Source organism: Lonchura striata, chromosome 13, assembly GCF_050655825.1.
Source record: "Lonchura striata isolate lonStrDom1 chromosome 13, ASM5065582v1, whole genome shotgun sequence".
Lineage (NCBI taxonomy): Eukaryota > Metazoa > Chordata > Aves > Passeriformes > Estrildidae > Lonchura > Lonchura striata.
Window position 1 is genome coordinate 4,383,838 of NC_140715.1, and position 26,683 is coordinate 4,410,520.

At 54.7% G+C, this 26,683-nt stretch overlaps 1 protein-coding gene across 19 annotated transcripts in view; it reads right to left on the reverse strand.

Moving 5' to 3' along the window:
* LOC110481538 (protocadherin gamma-C5) overlaps nucleotides 1-26,683 on the reverse strand; it is a 216,632-nt gene that overhangs the window by 61,521 nt on the left and 128,428 nt on the right. The window contains exon 1 of one of the 19 annotated variants that reach the window (XM_085591116.1): nucleotides 20,070-22,694. The exons of 15 other annotated variants lie outside the window; for them this stretch is intronic. In XM_085591116.1, coding sequence (XP_085447242.1) covers nucleotides 20,070-22,535 — 2,466 coding nt within the window. In that variant the 5' untranslated portion in view covers nucleotides 22,536-22,694. Of the gene's footprint in view, nucleotides 1-2,255; nucleotides 4,740-6,726; nucleotides 9,347-15,597; nucleotides 20,033-20,069; nucleotides 22,695-26,683 lie in introns of those variants that run through there. 3 more of the 19 variants (XM_085591127.1, XM_085591119.1, XM_085591124.1) reach the window with 3 other exon arrangements.

A 26,683-nucleotide genomic window follows, 5' to 3' on the forward strand; every position in this document is an offset into this window, starting at 1 on the left:
AAGCTTGGAAACACAAACCTGGGCCTCAGCTGACTGCTAGGACAAACAGAACTGGACACAATTAATTCATTCATTTTGAACTAGATCCCAGTGAAATCCAGCACCGGCCCTGTGTCTGGACAGACAGACTTCTTCCCTCTGTCAAAACATAACATGGAAACAAATCTTGCATCCAGACATCATTGGAAGAGAAGTGGTGTGCAAAGCTTCTCAGATCCTAGGCACCACAACTTAGATTACTGTGTACCATCCAATTATTTCAACAAGTAGAAAATGCTATATAAGCCAGAACTTTTCAGCAGCTCTGTCAAAGACCCACACATCCAAGTATCACCTCAAAGGTGACATCACCATTCCTCAGCACATGGACTCCTCTCAAGATGGAAAGCAATATGGAACCCAAACTAGGCCATTTCAGTCCAAACCACACCATTGAACACAATAAGACTCCTCCTGGCTCATTTCAGAATACCAGAAAAAGCCCTGAGGATCAACAAAACCCATGCCATGTCTCCACCAAGACCTCCTCATACACCACTCACCCCCAACACTCCCTCCTAACCCTACACTGCTCCCATGCTTACCACAGATCTGCAGAATTTAGAGAGACTCCCCCAAGAGGAAAGTTGCTCAGACAGTATCTCCTTACTATGGATAATATTTGACCTCCCACCCTAGCCATGGGACAAGAAAAAGCATTTATTACAGAGACATTTTCAAGAAACATGTCGATGGAAATCTCTCTCCTTTCACCTATAAACATGAAAGAACCATCTTCAGATCATCAGAAGGAGACAAAGTTAACACCACCAGAACTGAAGAGCTCAAAACTCGCTCCTGGGTTGTATCATGAACGGGTTGATAATTAATGATGTTTTCTATAGGCACTAAATACACAGCTTGCACTTCCCATATGGCATCTGTCACAAGTACAAAATTAAGCTTAGAAGTAACACAAATATGATGACATGCAAACACTATAAAAAGAAGTTCCCAGGGATCTCCATGCAGCTGGAATTCACATCTTCTAGACAATTAATTTAGGAAGAAGAAGCACACATTGCTTCATCCTAGAGATAGGAACGGGTCAGGGAATGGAGGAAAACATTCCCTTGAGTCTTTCAGCACACATTCATGCACGGCTCACAGCACTCACATTTCCAACCCTTCACACCATCCATGGTGTCCTTTCACCCACATATCTTTAAAACATGTGACTGCAGAGGCCCAGTTCCCCAGACCATCCTTCTTCCCACCACTAATTCCACACAGCTACCTGTACATCTCTGTGCTGTGGAAGCTGCATTTGCCTGCGGGCTGAAGTCCTGTGAAGAGACTTCATAGGTCTCAAATAAAAGTCAGGCCGTCTTCCAAGGTACACTGAGTCAATGTGTTTCAGCCGAGGGGGAATTATGTCCACTTTATACCTCCCACTGCACCTTGAATCTCTCCCTTCCCATCCAGGCAATTCTCTTGACATGCTAAATATTTTCTAGCCAAGGCTCATCCAACTCCATCTGATATGACTCTAGATTAAAAATAAGAAAAAAACAAAGCAATTCTGCCATTTCCTCCTCCACATGCAACACCTACAGGCTTTTCAAAAGAATCACGACTGCAAGAGGATCCTTCATCTTCGTAACAAGCAGAATTACATCATCAAGAACCACTTGTGGACCGGTCCAATCCTTTGCTGAGGACAAAGATCAAAGTATGGATGACACAAACACTTCCTGCTGACCTCCACTATGTATCAGGGACAGTGATAAAGACTGAGAACAATGCACAGAGAGGTTCCACAAAAAGCCATCAGCATCTTGTTCAAAAAACATTCAACCTATAAAAAGATGTGTGCTCTTAGGAAGATATGTTAACCTCCTAAAAAGTTGTATTTCTTAAAAACCTAATACATCTCTTCACCAGATCTAATGCAAGCAGCAACACAGATTCTACAGAGCACAGCTGACATAGGGGAACAACACCTGGAATCTGATCAACACACGAACCCCCGAATTAATGAACACCCTGCCAGCAGCAGCCTTCTCCCTCCTTCCTTCTTCACCGACTGGAAGGATGAGGACACACTCAATGTTCACATGACAACGGCAACGGATCAAGCATTCAGAACTTCACTGAAGGAAACTTTACCGTGCTTTTAAGTAAAATGCACGATGGAAGCCAGACAACAAGGCGCGGAAAGGGCAGGGGAGCAATAGGAGAAGAGTCGTGGAAAAAATCTGGAGACCGAAACTCACCGAGGGTGGGGCGGGATCGGCGGGGAGGGCGCCGGCGGGATCCTGGTCCCCGAGCAGCGGCGCGGGCTCGTCGGGCGGCGGCCGGGCCGGGAGGGTGTCGCAGCAGCTGCCGGCCGAGAAGCGCAGCTGGCTCTTGCGCGAGTCGGCCGTGAGCGACACCTCGTGCGAGTAGGACTGGAGGAAGGCGCGCACGCCGTCGATGCCCACGAAGTGCGACACGGGCACGCCGCGCAGGGCGCCGCTGTCCGCCGGCAGCAGCTGCTGGCGGCGCCAGCGCCGCAGGCGCAGCGCCAGCAGCAGCAGCAGGAAGGCCACGAAGAGGCACGACACGGCGGCCACGGCCAGCACGAGCCAGCGCGTCAGGCTGGCGGCCGGCTCGCCCGGCGCCGCCGCCTCGTCGGCCGCGCTGCCCAGCTCGGCCAGCAGCTCGGCCACGCTCTCGGCCAGCACCACGCTCAGCGTGGCCGTGGCCGACAGCGCCGGCCGCCCGTGGTCCTTCACCAGCACCACCAGGCTGTGGCGCGCCGCGTCGCGGGCCAGCGGCGAGCGCGCCGTGCGCACCTCGCCGCTGTGCAGCCCCACGCGGAACAGCCCCGGCTCCGTGGCCTTGGCCAGCTCGTAGGACAGCCACGCGTTCTGCCCCGCGTCCGCGTCCACCGCCACCACCTTGGCCACCAGCGCGCCGGCCTCCGACCAGCGCGGCGCCAGCTCCACGCCCGACCACGCGGCGCCCGAGCCCAGAGCTGCCGCCGCCGGCGGGTACAGCACCTGCGGCGCGTTGTCGTTCTCGTCCACGATCTGCAGCCGCACCGACACGTTGCTGCCCAGCGCCGGCGCGCCGCCGTCCTCCGCACGCACCCACAGCTGCAGCTCGCGCAGCTGCTCGTAGTCGAAGGAGCGCAGCGCGTACAGCGCGCCCGTCTCCGCCTGCACCGACACGAACGACGACAGCGGCGCGCCCCGCACCCGCCCCTCCGCCAGCCGGTAGCGCACGCGCGCGTTCTGCCCCCAGTCCGCGTCCGTGGCGCGCACCCTCAGCACCAGCGCGCCCGCCGCGTTGTTCTCCGCCAGCCGCGCACTGTAGCGCTCCTCCGCGAACACCGGCGCGTTGTCGTTCACGTCCAGCACCCGCAGCGCCAGCACCGCGCTGCTCTGCAGCGCCGGCGACCCGCCGTCGGCCGCTCGCACCGTCACGTTGTACTCCGACACCTGCTCTCGGTCCAGCTCTCTCGCTGTCACCACACGGTAGTAGCTGCCGTGAGAGCTCTGCAGCCGGAATGGGACATCCCCGTCCAGCGAGCAGCGCAATTCGCTATTAGTCCCCGAGTCACGGTCCTGAATGTGCAACAAGGCTACCACGGTCCCCGACGGGGCATCCTCAGAAATCTCACTGAGTGCTGACCTCACCGAAATCTCGGGGGCGTTATCGTTTACGTCTGTGACAGTGATCTGGACTTTTGTCGTGTCAGACAGGCCACCATCATCCCGTGCCTGCACCTCCAGGTCGTAAGAGTCGCCGTCTTCATAGTCCATGCTTTGCAGTAGCGTGATCGCTCCAGTCTCTGAGTCTAAGTAGAATATTTTCGAGGCTTTCTCTGTGATTTTCTTAAATGAGTATGTCACGTGTCCGTACAGCCCTTCATCGGCATCCGTGGCCATGACAGTGACGAGGACAGAGCCCACGGGCACGTCCTCGGGCACACGCACCGTGTACTCCGCCTGGCTGAACACGGGCGCGTTGTCGTTCGCGTCCAGCACCGTCACGCGGATCCGAGCCGTGCCCGTCCGTGCCGGATCGCCGCCGTCCATCGCCCTCAGCACCAGCTCGTGAAACGCCGCCTCCTCCCGGTCCAGCGCCTTCGCCAGCACCAGCTCGGGACGCTGATCGCCGCCAGGGCCCGCCTGCACGGCCAGCGAGAAGTGCTCGTCGCCGCTCAGCTCGTAGCTCTGCAGGGAATTCCGTTCAAAATCGGGGTCGTTACCCTCCGGTAAGGGAAACCGCGACCCCGGGGCTGTTGTCTCACTTATTCTCTCTTCCAGCTCAATTTTCTTAAAGCTCGGAGCGTTGTCGTTAATGTCTGTGATTTCCACTTCTATTTCATAAAACTTCATTTCCCCCTCCACTATCAGCTCACAGCGCAGCACGCATTGCTGCACACGTTCGCACAGCTGCTCTCTGTCGATCCTCTCCGCCGTCACTAAATGTCCCGTCTTCCCGTGCACAGCGAAATACTGCGTCCTACCTTCGGAGACCACACGGACGCCGCGATCGCTGAGCTCCTGCAGCCGCAGCCCCAGGTCCTTGGCCACGTCGCCCACGAACGAGCCCTTGGGCATCTCCTCGGGCACGGAGTAGCGCAGCTGCCCCCACGCCGCCTCCCACGCCGCCAGCAGCACGGCCCAGAGCAGAGCTCGCTGCCGCCGGCCCCAGCGCCTCCCCGCCGCGCACATCTCGGCCGCAGCACGCCAACACCCCGAGCAGAGCCCCACCGCAGACCGCCGATCTGCCTCACTGTCCTTCCCCAGCTCGCTGCCCCGGCCGCTCCGCCGCCGGCAGTCCCTCCGCTCGCTGCAGCACGGTTCCGTACCGCGGGAATGATCACTGACCGTCCTCCCGCCGGGCCACGAATCCGGCGAGCGAGCGATCGAGCGGATCCGCAGCGGGCGGGGCTGCGGCGCTCCGAGCTCCTCTCGCTCCTCTCGGTCAGCAGCGGCGCCCGCAGCCTCCTCCCGGCACTGCAGGCACCGGGCGCCGCCGAGCGCTGCCCGCTCTGCCCACGGGCAGCTCGCGGGGAATGGACATTTGCCACGGAGACAATTTTCCCGTGCAGCGGTGACCTGCTGCACCGCCTTTTCTCCAGCCGATCTCTGCCTTGGTCTTTCAGGGGATCACCATCGGGAGGAATGTCGAGGCATTCCGTGGGCATGCTGTTTCAGGAGGTACTAATAACTTACTAATGGCAATATATGTATATTAAAGCATATTTTTCCCCATTTCAAGCTCTAGATTACCATTAGTTTTACCCTCTTTGTTCAAAAACCTCTTCAGCAACGGGGTCCGAGGTTGAAAACATTAGATACACGCCCACACACACCGATAGCCTGAGCTATCAGGCTCATTAACATAAGCGGGACGATAACAATTGCATGGTTCTTGAACTCAGGGAGCTAATTGTCATATGATTGTTACAGGTAGAAATAAAGATGTAGCTAATATTCTCAAAGGAAAACTTGACGGAATCAAGATCGTCTGCTAAATTTAGTGTTTCCTTACTATTTACACCGCATCAAGTAATTGTATAGCCACAAGGAAAAGAATTTATCAAGAATCAACCTGCAAAGCATTGAAGTGCACTAAGACAGTATATCAGGAAAAGGATTTTTTAATCAGATTGGTACAACATTACCAAGGAAAGTTTGTAGAACGGTAGAAGAAAAGTATAGCTGCCTAATTGAAACTCTGCTGACCCATGAAAAATGTACAAATGAGTTTGATTCAAGTGCCTGATCTGTCATTTGGCTGACCTCCTTGATACTTGATACTCTCAGATGTCTATCCTTGTAAAAATCAGAAGTTTAAAAACCTACTATTCTCCAAAGCCCCGACATCTCCAATAAATCTAAACCTCAATATCTGAAACAAACCTTTTTGCACCTTCACCTCTGTATGAATTAAATATCATGAAGAGTAAACCAGAGAACTGCCAACCAGGATGCAAAAAGGAAGACGGCCCACTATTGCATTATCCTCCCGTCCCCAAATCGTGGGACATTCTTTTCTTTCACTCAGGATGCAGAACACAACATGCTGCACACCTTTCCTTTGTGATTCCAATAGGCAAAAAACCCCCCATTAAACAAAAGAGAAAAACTCAACCATTCAAAAACATATTTGTGGAAAGCTATGGACAAGTTTCAAATTCACTCTTTCTGAATCAAATCAGGAAAATATCTACAACATCATTTCTCTGTGGATTTTCTTTTCTCTCCAATTCCATGACGCAGAATAAGCGTGTCTCCTAAACAGTAAGAAACCAAGTTCAATGCTGGAAATGCATTTTAATTTAAAGAGCATGAGTTTTGAAGACAAAACGTCTTTCACTGAATTTCACTTTGTTACCAAGGAAGAAGCAGGTGCTACTGCTAGCCTCCTGCTTTCCATGGAAGCGGGATACACCTTTCTTTAATTCATTTTCTGAATTAATTTCCGTAATTCATGTAGACAGGCGTGTGCATCCCACAACAATATAACCCCAGAAAACAGGGGAACAATGCTTCAAGTCAAAAAGAGAGTTACAGTCAAAACATCTCGGCTGAAATGGAAGCCGATACCAAGGAAAGAGCACAAATTTCCGCGGCTGGATGGGGACGCTAATGAGGATTTATCATGGACAACATGCCGAGAAAACGAGGGGGAAAGGAAGATGATACGAAAGCCTCAATAAGAGAACAAGTGCTCAGCATTACACACCTGCGGTGCATCGGGATTGGCGGGAGGCTCTCCCGTAAGGGCGTTGCTGTTCAAGCTCGGCTTCTCGCAGGAATCGCCGCCCAGAAGCTCCTCCGCCGACAGGACGGGCACCGGCGGCGGCGGCCAAGCGGCCTCGGGCACGGCGCGGGCCGGCGCCGCCACGCACAGGTTGTAGGAGTAGGGCAAGGTGCCCTCGCAGAAGTCGGCCGGGAAGGCGGCGCCGGCCACCGAGAAGCGCTGCGCGCCCAGGCAGCGCAGCACGGCGGGCGGCCCGGCCCGGCGCAGCCGCGCCAGCACGGCCAGCGCCACGCTCAGCACCAAGAGCGCCGAGAGCAGCGCCAGCGCCAGCACCAGGTAGAACTGCAGCTCGGCCGCCGCCGCCGCCGCCTCGGCGCCCGCCGCCCGCTCGCTCAGCTCCGGCAGCGCCTCCTGCAAGCTCTCGGCCAGCACCACGTGCAGCGTGGCCGTGGCCGACAGCGCCGGCTGCCCGTGGTCCTTCACCACGGCCACCACTCGCTGCTTGGCCGCGTCCCGCTCGGACACGGCCCGCGCCGTGCGCACCTCGCCGCTGTGCAGCCCCACGCGGAACAGCGCCGGCTCCGACGCCTGCACCAGCTCGTACGACAGCCACGCGTTGCGCCCCGCGTCCGCGTCCACCGCCACCACCTTGGCCACCAGGTAGCCGGCCTCGGCTGAACGCGGCACCACCTCGAAAGGAGGCGGCGCCCCTGCCGCCGCCTCGCCCGCCGCCGCCGCCGCCGCGGGCCACAGCACCCGGGGCGCGTTGTCGTTGCGGTCCAGCACGAAGACGCGCACCGTGGCCGTGGAGCTGCGCGCCGGCGAGCCGCCGTCCTGCGCCCGCACCGCCAGCGTGAACTCGCGGCACTGCTCGTAGTCCAAGGAGCGCTGCGCGTACAGCGCGCCGCTCCGCGCCTCCACCGACACGAGCGGCGCCGCGCCCGCCGCGCCCGCGCTGCCGCCCGCCAGCCAGTAGCTCACGCGCCCGTTGGCGCCCGCGTCCGCGTCCCGCGCCTGCACGCGCAGCACCAGCGCGCCCGCCGCGTTGTTCTCCGCCACGTACGCGCTGTACGCCGCCTCCTCGAACACCGGCGCGTTGTCGTTCACGTCCGACACCTCCAGCACCAGCTCCGCGCTGCTCCACAGCGCCGGCCTGCCCCGGTCCCGGGCCACCACCGTCACGCGGTGCTCGGACGCCTGCTCTCGGTCCAGCGCGCCCGCCGTCACCACCTTGTACGAGCCGCCCGACGACGCCACGATCGACAGCGGCGCCTCTCCCGACAGCTCGCATGACACCTGACCATTCTCGCCCGAGTCTCTGTCGCGCACTTTCAACACGGCCACCACGGTGCCAGTTGGGGCATCCTCGGGCACAGGACTCGACAGCGAGAGTATCGTGACTTCAGGGGCGTTGTCGTTCTCGTCCGTGATATCGATTTGAACCTTGCAGTGAGCAGTTAAACCGCCACCGTCCGTCGCCTCCAGGTTGAAGATGTATTTATTCTTCTCCTCGAAATCAAGGGTACCTGCTGTTCTGACCTCACCGCTGTTGCTGTCTAGAGTGAACAAAGCACGGATGCTGTCCGGGACGTTGCTGAATGCATAGGAGACCCGCCCATTGGAGCCCGTATCTGCATCTGTCGCCTGTACCCTCAGCACCAGAGACCCCACTAAAAGATTCTCTGCTACTCTCTGCTCATAGACTCTTTTGCTGAACACGGGCGGGTTGTCATTTGCATCAGTAATGTTTGCGCGAACTTGGACAGTACCGGATCTCGCGGGCTCCCCGCCATCCACTGCCGTCAGGACCAGTTCAAAGAAGTTCTGCTTCTCCCGGTCCAGAGTCCTGTCCAGCACTAATTCCGGCTGATTCCTTCCGTCGGGGTTTTCTCTCACGGCCAAAGAGAAGAACGGGTTGCTGGTGAGCTGGTAAGTCAGCAGCGAGTTGCTTCCTGCGTCCTCATCCCGGGCCATCTCCAGCGGAAAACGAGCACCAGGAAGGATCCATTCACCGATCTCGAGCTCCAGAGCAGTCTTACTGAAGGTCGGGGAGTTGTCGTTCACATCCTCGATCGCCACCTCTACTTGGAAAACGTTCAGCGGGTTGTGTACCAGTGCCTCGAAGCTGACGGAGCAGGTCGCTGACTCGCCGCACATCTCCTCCCGGTCCAGCCTCTCGTTCACGTACAGGTTCCCGTTCTCCTCACTCACCGTGAAGTATTGCTTCTCCTCGCTCAGGCGCAGCTTGCGCGCCGGCAGCTCGTCCGCGCTGAGCCCCAGGTCCCGCGCCAGCGGCCCCACGAGCGAGCCTCTGCCCAGCTCCTCGGGGATGGCGTAGCGGAGCCGCTCGGCCGCCGCCCGGCCCCACACGCACAGCAGCACCGCGGCCAGCAGCGCTCGCCCGCCGCCCGGCCCGCGCCTCTGCCGCCGCCTCACCGCCATTCTCTGCCGCCGGCGCTCGCCGCGCTCCTGCCTCCCGCCGCTGCCCCGCTTCCCTTGCAGCCGCTCTCGCCACGCAGCGCAGGGGCCGCCGCAGCGCAGCCAGCCCGCTCGGGCCGCCTCTCCCCGCCTCTCGCCGCCGCCGCCGCTGCTGCCGGTGGCGGTGCCGCTGCCGCTGCGGCCGGCGCCGGGCGAGCGAGCAGCCTGCGGGGGCAGGACGCTGCGGCGGCGGCGGCGGCGGCTCCAGCGCCGCTCGGCGGCGGCCAACAGCGGCACCCGGAGGCGCCGCCGCGCCACTGCAGCCGCCGGACGGCCGCGCTCAAGGGGGCCCGGCTTGGGCGGGGCTCGGCGGCGGCACCGGGCCCGGGCTCCGCCGCCACCGCCGACAGCAAGAGCAGAAGCTCTTCCTTAATTCGACACCAAGGCCTTCTATCAGAGATAGAAGTGCCGGGTGATTTTAGAGCATTTTCTCGGGTCACATTCAACAGTAAGAAGCAAATATTCATGGCAGGTCAGTAAAGAATGGAATTGAGCTCCTCTTAATAAAATCACAGCCCATTTACACCAGCAATAAATGATAATATAGAAAAAACTTAAATAACGTTTTCGTACTTGACTTGAAATGTGCTTTCATTACCTGGGTTGAACTAGTTTCAGCTATAGACCAGCCTAAAGCAATTTAAACAACTCCTATGCCAAGATAGCAGAATCACATTTACTGTTTTCTTACTGACTCATCAAAGTTGCTTCATCTGAGTTCTTTCATTCATCCATATCTGAGCAATGGAAAATGCAATGAAATACTCAGTCCTTCATAGAGCCAAACAATATTCTCAGTTTCCATCTGAAATTTTTATTAATGGTAATTTAATCCAAAACTCTGCCATGAACAGGAATACTTTCAGGTAGACTGAAATGCTGGAGGCAAATCCAAAACTTCTCTGGGCAATATCTTCCATTTTCATACAACCCACACTAAAAAGATTTCTCCTAATCAAAACCTCCCGTCATTTAGTGAAAAACAATAGTCTGCTGAACTATGACCACTAGCCCTCATCAAAAATACTCGCCAGATGTTTCTATAAGTTTATTCATATACTGAAAGAGTGAAATATTTTCAAAAGTCTACACAGAGCTGTCATTCTCTATGCTTGAAGACATCAAATCCTTCATTCTTTCGGCACTGCAGACATATACCAACCCTCAGGCTAATAATATGATCCTTCTGGTGACTCTAACATGTCCATCTGGGATATTGGCCCAAGATCTGAATGCAGTCTACGCTCTCACAAAAAGAGTTTGGAGGGGGGGAAGGAACACCCTTGACGTGTTGGGCAGAGTGTTTGTCATGCAGTGCAGGACACCATTTGAGCAGCAGGTGCCCATTGGCAGCTCACATGCCATCTTATCACCCACCAATGACCCAAAGTGCTTCTCTGCAAAGCTCTTCCATATCCCTGACCCTCTCTTTAAACTGGGGATTGCCCCACCACAGCTGCAGGACCATGCACTTTGTTCCACTTCATGATGGTTGCAAGGGGCCTCTTCCCCAGCCTATCCCTCAGTGGCAGCTCTGCCCTCCCGGAATCAGCTCCAATTGGTGCCAGCTGCACATGGGCTGAAGGTGCACTCAATGCACTGTCCATGAAGGCATGAACAGAACTGGGTCCAGTCAGGACCCTTCAGGGACAGCACAAGTCACTGCTTTCCACCGGGACATTGAGCCACTGTCTGTGACTCTTTGGAGGTGACTCTCCAGCCTGTTCCTCAGCCCTTTAACAGCCTCCAGGTGATTGCCCAACATGTTCCTCTGGGTGATGGCCTGGGGGACACTGCACACGTTCTCCCACTGGCCCCTGGTCTGCTCATGGAAGTCTTGGCTGGGCTGGGTGGCCGCTCTGCACTTTGACAGCTGCAGCCGACATGCTTCTGCATTTTACAACACAGACAAAGTGTTCCTGGGTGAGCACAGCAGGAGTGCTCATGAAACCCTTCCTCTGCACAGCTGGAAACATCACAGGTGTGTGTGGGAACTGCAGCTGCACTCGGGCAGCTGGGACAGAGGAGACCTTCCACATAAGGTCAGACACGCTGAGCACAAGCTCATGACAACAAACACTGCAAGAATTACAAACATATGGAAATGTACAGAAGCAAGAACATTTTGTAGGCCTCCCTTGCTCTACAGAAGCAACTCAAATCTCACAGCACTCCATCAGGCACAGGCTGGTGTTAGCTATGACATGTGACAAGCAAGGGAATGACCAAGTTCTTCTCCAGCCTCACACACTGAGCTCCCCTGTCTGCTTTGTCTTCCACGCCATGCCACTGGAAGGTTTTGCTTGTGCCCATCTCCTCATGAGTCAAATCGATCAGGAGATGATAATGCACTTCAGCCACACCCACAAGGGAGGTACAATTGTCTGCTCACCACCATTATGATCAGGAACTGAATGATTCTAGAGCACAGGAATGATAAACAACCACACTAAAAGATCAGCAGTCACTCAACAAAGAATGGCTCATCAAACCATTGGCTTCAAGAGAATCTCCTCCCCATCTTTATCACATTCTGTGTTCCACAGAGATGCAACATCTACTAAAGTCATATTTACATCTATTTCTTCCAATAAGAACAGAACACAAAGTCTCTCTCATATCTCATGCCTTCCACTGGAAGCAGAGCAAGGGACTCCCACTGGAACAAGAGCAAGGGACACTAACACACCATATGTTGTTCATAAAAGATAGCTTTTTGATAATTCAAAATATACCCACATACTGAGTAAATCAAGGAAAAACAAAATGAAGCAAAAAACCCACAGAAAAACCCAAAACATGAATCACACAAGGTAAGCATTAGATGAGTACAAGTAGTCAGAGATGCTCACAGTGAAGTCTTCTAGACCTCTATTGCAGGCCCTAAAATTCATCCCTGAGGGCACCTGGAAGTCACTCAGGTCTCCAGCTGCATCTTTGACCATAAAGACTCACACAGAACAGCAGGATAGGGGGGTTCATTTGAAGAATCTGTCCTCAGCTCAGGAACTTTTTCTACTGCATGGCCTGCTCACCTTGCACAGTTAGGAGACCATCATTTCAAACAGCTTCTCATCAGCCTCTTTCTCAAGGTAAATCTGCTGACAAATTGAAACAGATTCTCTTATTCCTTCTGCCTCCTATTCCCCACACACCGTTCAGTCTTCAGTGGCTGAAGTAAGGATGTGCTGAAATACATCAGTCACTGTTTCATATTTAAAAGTACTGACCAGAATTGTGAAAATGAGCTGCAACCTTCCTAGAAACAAAGGCCTGAAAGAAAGGGTAATTACAACTCTGAGGAAATTCTGCATCAAATTATGGCATCGAGCTACAGACAGATAATGGAGTTTTCACACAGAATTCATTGGCAGTTCTAGACAAGAATTAAGGTTCTACAGGAGCAGTTACCATGGAAAGTGTTATTGTTGGAGGACTGTCATTGTCTTTCATGACAGAGAAACCAGGAGCAGAACAGCAATGGCACTGCCTTTGGCACCAAGCATGAAATCAAATCATTTCCCAACCAAACCCACACTGAGTCATTGATTTTCCTGGCACAGAACTGAGCTCTCACTCTCCTCATGCTACATTCACAGCCTTTAGTTCCAACATCAACATACACCAACATTTTGGTTCCATGTTGGCCTCAGAGAAAACCAGCCCCTTGGGAAACATCCGTTTATGAAGTTGTGTTTCTTGAATGCAATATTCAAGGTCAGGCTGGGTGGGGCTCTGAGCAACCTGCCCTGCTGGAAGATGTCCCTGCCCATGGCAGAGGAGGCTGAACCAGGGGATCTTTAAGGTCCATTGCAACAAAACCATTCTCTTGTTCTCTGTTTCCAGGATTCCATTAATACATGTACAGCTGCATGGGATGGATCAGAGATACTCTCCATGCTGGCTAATTTTATGTTTTGGAGTTTGCAGGATTGCCAGGCACAATGAGCATCAGCTTTACTGCTTGACCAAAGTACCAACAAAAAAACAAGCAACCCAAACCAAACCAAACAGACAAAATCTTCATGAACCCAGCCAGGAATGGGAAACACCAGAAGAGAATCAATCATGGCCTCACAATGCAGATTGGGTCATTTGCAGTCCCTACACAACACAGCAAACTGGACTGTAACTAATACACAGGAGGCCTCACACAGGAGCTCACTACATTGGCCCAGACTGTCAATTCCTGGCACAGTAAGAGAAAGGAAAAGCTTGGAAACACAAACCTGGGCCTCAGCTGACTGCTAGGACAAACAGAACTGGACACAATTCATTCATTCATTTTGAACTAGATCCCAGTGAAATCCAGCACCGGCCCTGTCTCTGGACAGACAGACTTCTTCCCTCTGTCCAACCATAACATGGAAGTAAATTTTGCATACAGACATCATTAGAATAGAGTTTGTGTGCACAGCTCCTCAGATCCCAGGCATCACAACTTAAGTTATTGGGTTCCTCCCAGTTATTTGAACAAATGGGAAATGTTATATATGACATATATTTTTACCAGCTCTGTCAAAGACCCACGCATCCACGTATCACCTCAGAGGTGACAACCCCATTCCCCAGCACATGGACTCCTCTCAAGATGCAAAGCAATATGGAACCCAAACTAGGCCATTTCAGTCCAAACCACACCATTGAACACCATAAGACTCCTCCTGGCTCATTTTAGAACACCAGAAAAAGCCCTGAGGATCAACAAAACCCATGCCATGTCTCCACCAGGACCTCCTCATACACCACTCACCCCCAACACTCCCTCCTAACCCTTCACTGCTCCCATGCTTAGCACACATCTGCAGAATTTAGAGAGACTCCCCCAAGAGGAAAGTTGCTCAGACAGTATCTCCTTACTATGGATAATATTTGACTTCCCACCCAAGGCATGGGACAAGAAAAAGCATTTATTACAGAGACATTTTCAAGAAACATGTCGATGGAAATCTCTCTCCTTTCACCTATAAACATGAAAGAATCTTTTTCAGATCATCAGAAAAAGGAGACAAAATTAGCACCAGCAGAATTTAAGAGCTCACAACTCTCTTCTCGGTTATGTAACTCAGAGTAGATAATAAACAACCTTGTTTAGAGGCACTGAATACACAGCTTGCACTTCCCATGTGGCATCTGTCACAAGTACAAAATTAGGCTTAGAAGTGACACAATTATGATGACATGCAAACACTATCGCAAGAAGTCCCCAGAGTTCTCCATGCAGCTGGAATACACATCTTCTAGAAAATTAATTTAGAAAGAAGAACCACACATTGCTTCATCCTAGAGATAGGAACAGGTCAGGGAATGGAGGAAAACATTCCCTTGAGTCTTTCAGCACACATTCACAGCACTCACATTTCCAACCCTTCACACCATCCATGGTGTCCGTTCACCCACATATCTTTAAAACATGTGACAGCAGAGGCCCAGTTCCCCAGACCATCCTTCTTCCCACCACCAATTCCACACAGCTACCTGTACATCTCCGTGCTGTGGAAGCTGCATTTGCCTGCGGGCTGAAGCCCTGTGAAGAGACTTCATAGGTCTCAAAGGAAAAGCTGAGCAGTCTTCCAAGGCACACTGAGTCTCACCTCAGGGGGAATTATGTCCACCTTGTATCTCCCACTTCATGTTGTATGTCTCCATTGCCATCCAGGCAATTCTCTTGCCATGCTAAATATTTTCTAGCCAAGGCTCACCCAGCTCTATCTGATTTGGCTCTATCTTGAAAAATAAGAAAAAAACAAAGCAGTTCTTCCATTTCCCCTCCACAGGCAGCCCCCCATGGGCTTTTCAAAGAATCACGACATCAAGAGGATCCTTCATCTTCGTAACAAGGAGACACACAACTTCAAGAACCACTTGTGGCCTGGTCCAATCCTTTGCTGAGGACAAAGATCAAAGTATGGATGACACAAACACTTTCTCCTGACCTCCACTATGTATCATGGAGTGTGATAAATGTGTGCTGTTGGGAAGACACATGAGGCTCGTAAAAAGTTGTGTTCCTTAATAATGTGATCCATCCCTTAACAAGATGTAATGCCAGCAGCAACACAGATTCTACAGAGCACAGCTGATATAGAGGAACAACACCTGGAACCTAATCAATACCCAAAACTCCGACTTAAACAACACCATGCCAGCAGCAGCCTTCTCCCTCCTTCCTTCTTCACTTCCTGGAAGACTGAGGACCCACCCCATGTTCACATGACAACAGCAACGGGATTGAGCATAGAGAACTTCACTGAAGGAAATTTTACCGTGCTTTTAAGTACAATGTACAATGGAAGCCAGAGAACACAGTGGGGAAAGCGCAGGGGAGCATCAGGAGAAAGAGTCGTGGAGAAAATCTGGACATATGTAACTCACCGATGGTGGGGCGGGATCGGCGGGGAGGGCGCCGGCGGGATCGTGGTCCCCGAGCAGCGGCGCGGGCTCGTCGGGCGGCGGCCGGGCCGGGAGGGTGTCGCAGCAGCTGCCGGCCGAGAAGCGCAGCTGGCTCTTGCGCGAGTCGGCCGTGAGCGACACCTCGTGCGAGTAGGACTGGAGGAAGGCGCGCACGCCGTCGATGCCCACGAAGTGCGACACGGGCACGCCGCGCAGGGCGCCGCTGTCCGCCGGCAGCAGCTGCTGGCGGCGCCAGCGCCGCAGGCGCAGCGCCAGCAGCAGCAGCAGGAAGGCCACGAAGAGGCACGACACAGCGGCCACGGCCAGCACGAGCCAGCGCGTCAGGCTGGCGGCCGGCTCGCCCGGCGCCGCCGCCTCGTCGGCCGCGCTGCCCAGCTCGGCCAGCAGCTCGGCCACGCTCTCGGCCAGCACCACGCTCAGCGTGGCCGTGGCCGACAGCGCCGGCCGCCCGTGGTCCTTCACCAGCACCACCAGGCTGTGGCGCGCCGCGTCGCGGGCCAGCGGCGAGCGCGCCGTGCGCACCTCGCCGCTGTGCAGCCCCACGCGGAACAGCCCCGGCTCCGTGGCCTTGGCCAGCTCGTAGGACAGCCACGCGTTCTGCCCCGCGTCCGCGTCCACCGCCACCACCTTGGCCACCAGCGCGCCGGCCTCCGACCAGCGCGGCGCCAGCTCCACGCCCGACCACGCGGCGCCCGAGCCCAGAGCTGCCGCCGCCGGCGGGTACAGCACCTGCGGCGCGTTGTCGTTCTCGTCCACGATCTGCAGCCGCACCGACACGTTGCTGCCCAGCGCCGGCGCGCCGCCGTCCTCCGCACGCACCCACAGCTGCAGCTCGCGCAGCTGCTCGTAGTCGAAGGAGCGCAGCGCGTACAGCGCGCCCGTCTCCGCCTGCACCGACACGAACGACGACAGCGGCGCGCCCCGCACCCGCCCCTCCGCCAGCCGGTAGCGCACGCGCGCGTTCTGCCCCCAGTCCGCGTCCGTGGCGCGCACCCTCAGCACCAGCGCGCCCGCCGCGTTGTTCTCCGCCAGCCGCGCGCTATAGCGCTCCTCCGCGAACACCGGCGCGTTGTCGTTCACGTCCAGCACCCGCAGCGCCAGCACCGCGCTGCTCTGCAGCGCCGGCGACCCACCGTCGACCGCTCGCACCGTCACGTTGTACTCCGACACCTGCTCCCGGTCCAGCTCTCTCGCTGTCACCACACGGTAGTACGCTCCAAAAGATTTCTCCAACCGGAAGGGGACGCCCCCTTCGAGCGAGCACCGTATCTCGCCATTCGCCCCCGAATCCCGGTCCTCCACGTGGAGCAGGGCGACTACAGTCCCCGACGGCGCATCTTCAGATATCTCACTCAGCGCCGACGACACAGTGAGTTCAGGGGCGTTATCATTCACATCTGTCACTGTAACCACAATTTTGGCAGTGTCGGAAAGGCCACCCCCGTCATGTGCCTGCACCTCCAGCTCGTAGGAATTGCCTTCCTCAAAGTCCAAGCTTCGTAGCAGGCTGACTGCTCCCATGTCGCTGTCCAATCGGAAAATCTGCGAGGCTTTGTCTGTGATTTTCTTGAACAAGTATTTCATGTGTCCATTCGACCCCTCGTCGGGGTCATTTGCACTAACGGTGACGAGGACAGAGCCCACGGGCACGTCCTCGGGCACACGCACCGTGTACTCCGCCTGGCTGAACACGGGCGCGTTGTCGTTCGCGTCCAGCACCGTCACACGGATCCGAGCCGTGCCCGTCCGTGCCGGATCGCCGCCGTCCATCGCCCTCAGCACCAGCTCGTGAAACGCCGCCTCCTCCCGGTCCAGCGCCTTCGCCAGCACCAGCTCGGGACGCTGATCGCCGCCGGGGCCCGCCTGCACGGCCAGCGAGAAATGCTCGTCGCCGCTCAGCTCGTAGCTCTGCAGGGAATTCCGGCCCGTATCGGGGTCATGAGCCTCGGCCAGAGGAAATCGCGATCCTGGGGCTGTCGTCTCACTCACTCTCAATTCTTTTTCTGCCTCTCGAAAGCTCGGAGAGTTGTCATTAATGTCCGTGATTCCCACTTCGATTTCGTAAACCTGCATCTGTCCTTCCATTATCAGCTCACAGCGCAGCACGCATTGCTGCACACGTTCGCACAGCTGCTCTCTGTCAATCCTCTCCGCCGTCACTAAATGTCCCGTCTTCCCGTGCAAAGCGAAATACTGCGTCCTACCTTTGTCAAAGATACGAATTCCCCGGTCTCTGATCTCCGGCAGCTGCAGCCCCAGGTCCTGGGCCACGTCGCCCACGAACGATCCCTTGGGCATCTCCTCGGGCACGGAGTAGCGCAGCTGCCCCCACGCCGCCTCCCACGCTGCCAGCAGCACAGCCCAGAGCAGAGCTCGCTGCCGCCGGCCCCAGCGCCTCCCCGCCCCGCACATCTCCGCAGCAGCACGCCAACACCCCGAGCAGAGCCCCACCGCAGACCGCCGATCTGCCTCACTGTCCTTCCCCAGCTCGCTGCCCCGGCCGCTCCGCCGCCGGCAGTCCCTCCGCTCGCTGCAGCACGGTTCCGTACCGCGGGGATGATCACTGACCGTCCTCCCGCCGGGCCACGAATCCGGCGAGCGAGTGATCGAGCGGATCCGCAGCGGGCGGGGCTGCGGCGCTCCGAGCTCCTCTCGCTCCTCTCGGTCAGCAGCGGCGCCCGCAGCCTCCTCCCGGCACTGCAGGCACCGAGCGCCGCCGAGCTCTGCCCGCTCTGCCCACGGGCAGCTCGCGGGGAATGGACATTTGCCGCGGAGACAATTTTCCCGTGCAGCGGTGACCTGCTGCACCGCCTTTTCTCCAGCCGATCTCTGCTTTGGTCCTTCAGGGGACCACCATCGGGAGTAATGTCGAGGAATTCCGTGGGCATGCTGTTTCAGTCGCAGGAGGTACTAATAACTTACTAACGGCAATATATGTATATTAAAGCATATTTTTCCCCATTTCAAGCTCTAGATTACCATTAGTTTTATCCTCTTTGTTCAAAAACCTCTTCAGCAACGGGGTCCGAGGTTGAAAACATTAGATACACGCCCACACACACCGATAGCCTGAGCAATCAGGCTCATTAACACAAGCGGGACGAGAACAATTGTGCGATTCTTGAACTCAGGGAGCTAATTGTCATATGATTGTTACAGGTATAAATAAAGATGTAGCTAATATTCTCAAAGGAAAACTTGACGGAATCAAGATCGTCTGTTAAATTTAGTGTTTCCTTACTATTTACACCGCATCAAGTAATTGTATAGCCACAAGAAAAAGAATTTATCAAGAATCAACCTGCAAAGCATTGAAGTGTACTAAGACAGTATATCAGGAAAAGGATTTTTTAATCAGATTGGTACAACATTACCAAGGAAAGTATGTAGAACGGTAGAAGAAAAGTATAGCTGCCTAATTGAAACTCTGCTGACCCATGAAAAATGTACAAATGAGTTTGATTCAAGTGCCTGATCTGTCATTTGGCTAATCTCCTTGATACTTGATACTCTCAGATGTCTATCCTTGTAAAAATCCGAAGTTTAAAAACCTACTATTCTCCAAAGCCCCGACATCTCCAATAAATCTAAACCTCAATATCTGAAACAAACCTTTTTGCACCTTCACCTCTGTATGAATTAAATATCATGAAGAGTAAACCAGAGAACTGCCAACCAGGATGCAAAAAGGAAGACGGCCCACTATTATCCTCCCGTCCCCAAATCGTGGGATATTCTTTTCTTTCACTCAGGATGCAGAACATAACACGCTGCACACCTTTCCTTTGTGAGTCAAATAGGAAAAAAAACCCCCATCAAACAAAAGAGATAAACTCAACCATTCATAAACATATTTGTGGAAAGCTATGGACAAGTTTCAAATTCACTCTTTCTGAATCAAATCAGGAAAATAACTACAACATCATTTCTCTGTGGATTTTCTTTTCTCTCCAATTCCATCACGCAGAATCAGCGTGTCTCCTAAACAGTAAAAAACCAAGTTCAATGCTGGAAATGCATTTTAATTTAAAGAGCATGAGTTTTGAAGACAAAACGTCTTTCACTGAATTTCACTTTGTTACCAAGGAAGAAGCAGGTGCTACTGCTAGCCTCCTGCTTTCCATGGAAGCGGGATAGACCTTTCTTTAATTCATTTTCTGAATTAATTTCCGTAATTCATGTAGACAGGCGTGTGCATCCCACAACAATATAACCCCAGAAAACAGGGGAACAATGCTTCAAGTCAAAAAGAGAGTTACAGTCAAAACATCTCGGCTGAAATGGAAGCCGATGCCAAGGAAAGAGCACAAATTTCCGCGGCTAGATGGGGACGCTAATGAGGATTTCTCATGGACAACATGCCGAGAAAACGAGGGGGAAAGGAAGATGATACGAAAGCCTCAATAAGAGAACAAGAGCTCAGCATTACACACCTGCGGTGCATCGGGATTGGCGGGAGGCTCTCCCGTAAGGGCGTTGCTGTTCAGGCTCGGCTTCTCGCAGGAATCGCCGCCCAGAAGCTCCTCCGCCGACAGGACGGGCACCGGCGGAGGCGGCGGCGGCGGCCAAGCGGCCTCGGGCACGGCGCGGGCCGGCGCCGCCACGCACAGGTTGTAGGAGTAGGGCAAGGTGCCCTCGCAGAAGTCGGCCGGGAAGGCGGCGCCGGCCACCGAGAAGCGCTGCGCGCCCAGGCAGCGCAGCACGGCGGGCGGCCCGGCCCGGCGCAGCCGCGCCAGCACGGCCAGCGCCACGCTCAGCACCAAGAGCGCCGAGAGCAGCGCCAGCGCCAGCACCAGGTAGAACTGCAGCTCGGCCGCCGCCGCCGCCGCCTCGGCGCCCGCCGCCCGCTCGCTCAGCTCCGGCAGCGCCTCCTGCAAGCTCTCGGCCAGCACCACGTGCAGCGTGGCCGTGGCCGACAGCGCCGGCTGCCCGTGGTCCTTCACCACGGCCACCACTCGCTGCTTGGCCGCGTCCCGCTCGGACACGGCCCGCGCCGTGCGCACCTCGCCGCTGTGCAGCCCCACGCGGAACAGCGCCGGCTCCGACGCCTGCACCAGCTCGTACGACAGCCACGCGTTGCGCCCCGCGTCCGCGTCCACCGCCACCACCTTGGCCACCAGGTAGCCGGCCTCGGCTGAACGCGGCACCACCTCGAAAGGAGGCGGCGCCCCTGCCGCCGCCTCGCCCGCCGCCGCCGCCGCCGGCCACAGCACCCGGGGCGCGTTGTCGTTGCGGTCCAGCACGAAGACGCGCACCGTGGCCGTGGAGCTGCGCGCCGGCGAGCCGCCGTCCTGCGCCCGCACCGCCAGCGTGAACTCCCGGCACTGCTCGTAGTCCAAGGAGCGCTGCGCGTACAGCGCGCCGCTCCGCGCCTCCACCGACACGAGCGGCGCCGCGCCCGCCGCGCCCGCGCTGCCGCCCGCCAGCCAGTAGCTCACGCGCCCGTTGGCGCCCGCGTCCGCGTCCCGCGCCTGCACGCGCAGCACCAGCGCGCCCGCCGCGTTGTTCTCCGCCACGTACGCGCTGTACGCCGCCTCCTCGAACACCGGCGCGTTGTCGTTCACGTCCGACACCTCCAGCACCAGCTCCGTGCTGCTCCACAGCGCCGGCCTGCCCCGGTCCCGGGCCACCACCGTCACGCGGTGCTCGGACGCCTGCTCTCGGTCCAGCGCGCCCGCCGTCACCACCTTGTACGAGCCGCCCGACGACGCCACGATCGACAGCGGCGCCTCTCCCGACAGCTCGCACGACACCTGACCGTTCTCGCCGGAGTCTCTGTCCCGCACTTTCAGGAGGGCCACCACGGTGCCTGTCGGAGAATCCTCGGGCACCGGGCTTGAGAGCGACAGAATCGTGATTTCAGGCATGTTGTCGTTCTCATCCGTGATGTAGATCTGCACTTCGCAGTGACTGCTGAGCCCGCCGCCGTCTCTCCCCTCTACGCCGAACATATATTTATTCTTCTCCTCGAAATCGAGGAGACCCGCTGTTCTAATTTCCCCAGTCTCACTGTCGACAGTGAACAACGCCCTGACGGCTTCCGGGACGCTCCCAAAGGAGTAGGACACTCGCCCGTTGGAGCCTGCGTCAGCATCCGTCGCCCGTACCCGCAGCACCACTGTCTCCACTGGTAAATTCTCTGCAACTCGCGCCTCGTAGAGGCGTTTACTGAACACGGGCGGGTTGTCATTTGCATCTGTCACGTTGATGCGAACCTGGATAGTCCCGGACCTCGCAGGATCCCCACCATCCACTGCCGTTAGCACTAGCTCAAAGGCGCTTTGCACCTCACGGTCCAACCCTCTCTCCAGTATTAATTCTGGCTGCTTGTTTTCACCTGGCTTATCCTGCATAGACAGTGAGAACGATGGGTTGCTGGTGAGCTGGTAAGCCAGCAGTGAGTTGCTTCCTGCGTCCTCATCTCGGGCCATCTCCAGGGGAAAACGAGCACCAGGAGAGATCCATTCACCGATCTCGAGGTCCAAAACGGCCTTGGTGAAGGCGGGTGAATTGTCGTTCACGTCCTCGATCGTCACGTCGACGTGGAAAATGTTCAGCGGGTTGTTCACCAGCGCCTCGAAGCTGACAGAGCAGGTCGGTGACTCGCCGCAAATCTCCTCCCGGTCCAGCCTCTCGTTCACGTACAGGTTCCCGTTCTCCTCACTCACCGTGAAGTATTGCTTCTCCTCGCTCAGGCGCAGCTTGCGCGCCGGCAGCTCGTCCGCGCTGAGCCCCAGGTCCCGCGCCAGCGGCCCCACGAGCGAGCCTCTGCCCAGCTCCTCGGGGATGGCGTAGCGGAGCCGCTCGGCCGCCGCCCGGCCCCACACGCACAGCAGCACCGCGGCCAGCAGCGCTCGCCCGCCGCCCGGCCCGCGCCTCTGCCGCCGCCTCACCGCCATTCTCTGCCGCCGGCGCTCGCCGCGCTCCTGCCTCCCGCCGCTGCCCCGCTTCCCTTGCAGCCGCTCTCGCCACGCAGCGCAGGGGCCGCCGCAGCGCAGCCAGCCCGCTCGGGCCGCCTCTCCCCGCCTCTCGCCGCCGCCGCCGCTGCTGCCGGTGGCGGTGCCGCTGCCGCTGCGGCCGGCGCCGGGCGAGCGAGCAGCCTGCGGGGGCAGGACGCTGCGGCGGCGGCGGCGGCGGCTCCAGCGCCGCTCGGCGGCGGCCAACAGCGGCACCCGGAGGCGCCGCCGCGCCACTGCAGCCGCCGGACGGCCGCGCTCAAGGGGGCCCGGCTTGGGCGGGGCTCGGCGGCGGCACCGGGCCCGGGCTCCGCCGCCACCGCCGACAGACAGCGCTGAAGCTCTTCCTTAATTCGACACCAAGGCCTTTCTATCTCAGATGTGATCTCGGGTGATTTTAGGGCATTCTTTTGAGTCACCTTCAACAGTCAGAAGCAAATATTCATGGCAGGGCAGTAAAGAATGGAATTCAGCTCCTCTTAATATAATCGCAGCACATTTACACCAGCAATAAATTATAATATGGGAAAGACTTCAAGAGCATTTTCATATTTTTCTTAAATTCTGTTTTCATTGCCAGGGTTAAATTAGTTTCAGCTACAGACCAGCCTAAAGCAATGTAAGCAACCCCGATGCCAAAATAGGAGAAAGACATTTACTTTTTTGTTTCGGACTCATCAAAGTTGCTTCATCTGAGTTCTTTCATTCATCCATATCTGAGCAGCTGACAATGGAAAATGCAGAGCAACTCTCAGTCCTTCATCGAGCCAATGTTTTCACTTTCCATTTGAAATTTTTATTAATGGTAATTTAATCCAAAACTCTGCCATGAGCAGGAAAAATTTCAGATAGTCTTCAATGTTGGAGGCAAATCCAAAACTTCTGTGGGATATATCTTCCATTTCCATACAACCCACACTGAAAAGATTTCTCCTAATCAAAACCTCCCTTCTTTTCGTTAAAAACAAAAGTCTACTGAATTATGGCCGCTGGCCCTCATAAAAAAACCTCACCAAATCTTTCCTATAAGTTTATTCACATATTGAAAGAGTGAAAGGCTTTCAAAAGTCTACAGAGAGCGATCATTTCTCTATGCTTAAAAACCTCACCTCCTTCAGTCCTTCTCCATTGCAGAAATATTCAAACACTAAGGCCACTTCCATGATCCTTCTAGGGACTCTAACATGTCCCTTTGGGATATCAGCCCAAGATCTGCATGCAGTCTATGCTCTCACAAAGTGAGTTTAGAGGGGGCAAGGACCACCCTCAACCTGCTGGACAGAGTATTTATCATGCAGTGCAGGACACCATTTGAGAAGCAGGTGCCCATTGGCAGCTCACATCCCATCTTATCAACCACCAATGACCCAAAGTGCTTCTCTGCAAAGCTCTTCCATGTCCCTGACCCTCTCTTCAAACTGGGGATTGCCCCACCACAGCTGCAGGACCTTGCACTTTGTTCCACTTCATGATGGTTGCAAGGGGCCTCTTCTCCAGCCTATCCCTCAGTGGCAGCTCTGCCCTCCCGGAATCAGCTCCAATTGGTGCCAGCTGCACATGGGCTGAAGGTGCACTCAATGCACTGTCCATGAAGGCATGAACAGAACTGGGTCCAGTCAGGACCCTTCAGGGACAGCACAAGTCACTGCTTTCCACCGGGACATTGAGCCACTGTCTGTGACTCTTTGGAGGTGACTCTCCAGCCTGTTCCTCAGCCCTTTCACAGCCTCCAGGTGATTGCCCAGCATGTTCCTGTGGGTGATGGCCTGGGGGACACTGCACACGTTCTCCCACTGGCCCCTGGTATGCTCATGGAAGTCTTGGCTGGGCTGGGTGGCCACTCTGCACTTTTACAGCTGCAGCCGACATGCTTCTGCATTTTACAACACAGACAAAGTGTTCCTGGGTGAGCACAGCAGGAGTGCTCATGAAACCCTTCCTCTGTACAGCTGGAAACATCACAGGTGTGTGTGGGAACTGCAGCTGCACTCGGGCAGCTGGGACAGAGGAGACCTTCCACATAAGGTCAGACACGCTGAGCACAAGCTCATGACAACAAACACCGCAAGAGTTACAAACATATGGAAATGTACAGATGCAAGAACATTTTGTAGGCCTCCCTTGCTCTACAGAAGCAACTCAAATCTCACAGCACTCCATCAGGCACAGGCTGGTGTTAGCTATGACGTGTGACAAGCAAGGGAATGACCGAGTTCTTCTCCAGCCTCACACACTGAGCTCCCCTGTCTGCTTTGTCTTCCACGCCATGCCACTGGAAGGTTTTGCTTGTGCCCATCTCCTCATGAGTCAAATCGATCAGGAGATGATAATGCACTTCAGCCACACCCACAAGGGAGGTACAATTGTCTGCTCACCACCATTATGATCAGGAACTGAATGATTCTAGAGCACAGGAATGATAAACAACCACACTAAAAGATCAGCAGTCACCAATGGAGAATGGCTCATCAAACCATTGGCTTCAAGGTAATCTCCTCCCCATCTTTATCACATTCTGTGTTCCACAGAGATGCAACATCTACTAAAGTCATATTTACATCTATTTCTTCCAATAAGAACAGAACACAAAGTCTCTCTCATATCTCATGACTTCTACTGGGACAAGAGCATGGGACACTATCACACCATATATTACTCATAAAAGATAGCTTCTTGATAATTCAAAATATAACATCACACTGAATAAATCAAAGAAAAACAAAATTGAAATAAAAAACCCACAGAAAAACCCAAAATATTAATCAGATAAGGTGAGGAAGCGATAGAAGAGAACAAGTAGCCAAAGATACCCACAGTGAAGTCTTCTAGACTTTCCTAGCAGGCCCTAAAACTCATCCCTGAGGGCACCTGGAAGTCACTCTGGTCTCAAATTGCAACTTTGACTCTAAAGACTCACACAGAACAGCAGGATAGGGGGGTTCATTTGAAGAATCTGTCCTCAGGTCATCAAATTTTTCTACTGCATGCCCTGCTCACCTTGCACAGTTAGGAAACCATCATTTCAAACAGCTTCTCATCAGCCTCTTTCTCAAGGTAAATCTGCTGACAAATTACAACAGATTCTCTTATTCCTTCTGCCTCCTATTCCCCACACACCGTTCAGTCTTCAGTGGCTGAATTAAGGATGTGCTGAAATACATCAGTCACTGTTTCATATTTAAAAGTACTGACCAGAATTGTGAAAATGAGCTGCAACCTTCCTAGAAACAAAGGCCTGAAAGAAAGGGAAATTACAACTCTGAGGAAACTCTATATCAAATTATGGCATTGAGCTACAGACAGATAATGGAGGTTTCACACAGAATTCATTGGCAGTTCTAGACAAGAATTAAGGTTCTACAGGAGCAGTTACCATGGAAAGTGTTATTGTTGGAGGACTGTCATTGTCTTTCATGACAGAGAAACCAGGAGCAGAACAGCAATGGCACTGCCTTTGGCACCAAGCATGAAATCAAATCATTTCCCAACCAAACCCACACTGAGTCATTGATTTTCCTGGCACAGAACTGAGCTCTCACTCTCCTCATGCTGCATTCACAGCCTTTAGTTCCAACATCAACATATATCAACATTTTGGTTCCATGTTGGTGACAGAGAAAACCAGCACCTTGGGGAAACATCCATTTATGAAGTTGTGTTTCTTGAATGAAATATTCAAGGTCAGGCTGGGTGGGGCTCTGAGCAACCTGCCCTGCTGGAAGATGTCCCTGCCCATGGCAGAGGAGGCTGAACCAGAGAATCATTAAGGACCTTTGCAACACAAATCATTCTCTTGTTCTCTGTTTTTAGGATTATCTGCATACTTGTACAGCTGCATGGGATGGATCAGAGATACTCTCCATGCTGGATAATTTTATGTTTTGGAGTTTGCAGGATTGCCAGGCACAATGAGCATCAGCTTTACTCCTTGACCAAAGTACAAACAAAAAAACAAGTAACCCAAACCAAACCAAACAGACTAAAAATCTTCATGAACCCAGCCAGGAATGGGAAACACCAGAAGAGAATCAATCATGGCCTCACATTGCAGATTGGGTCATTTGCAGTCCCTACACAACACAGCAAACTGG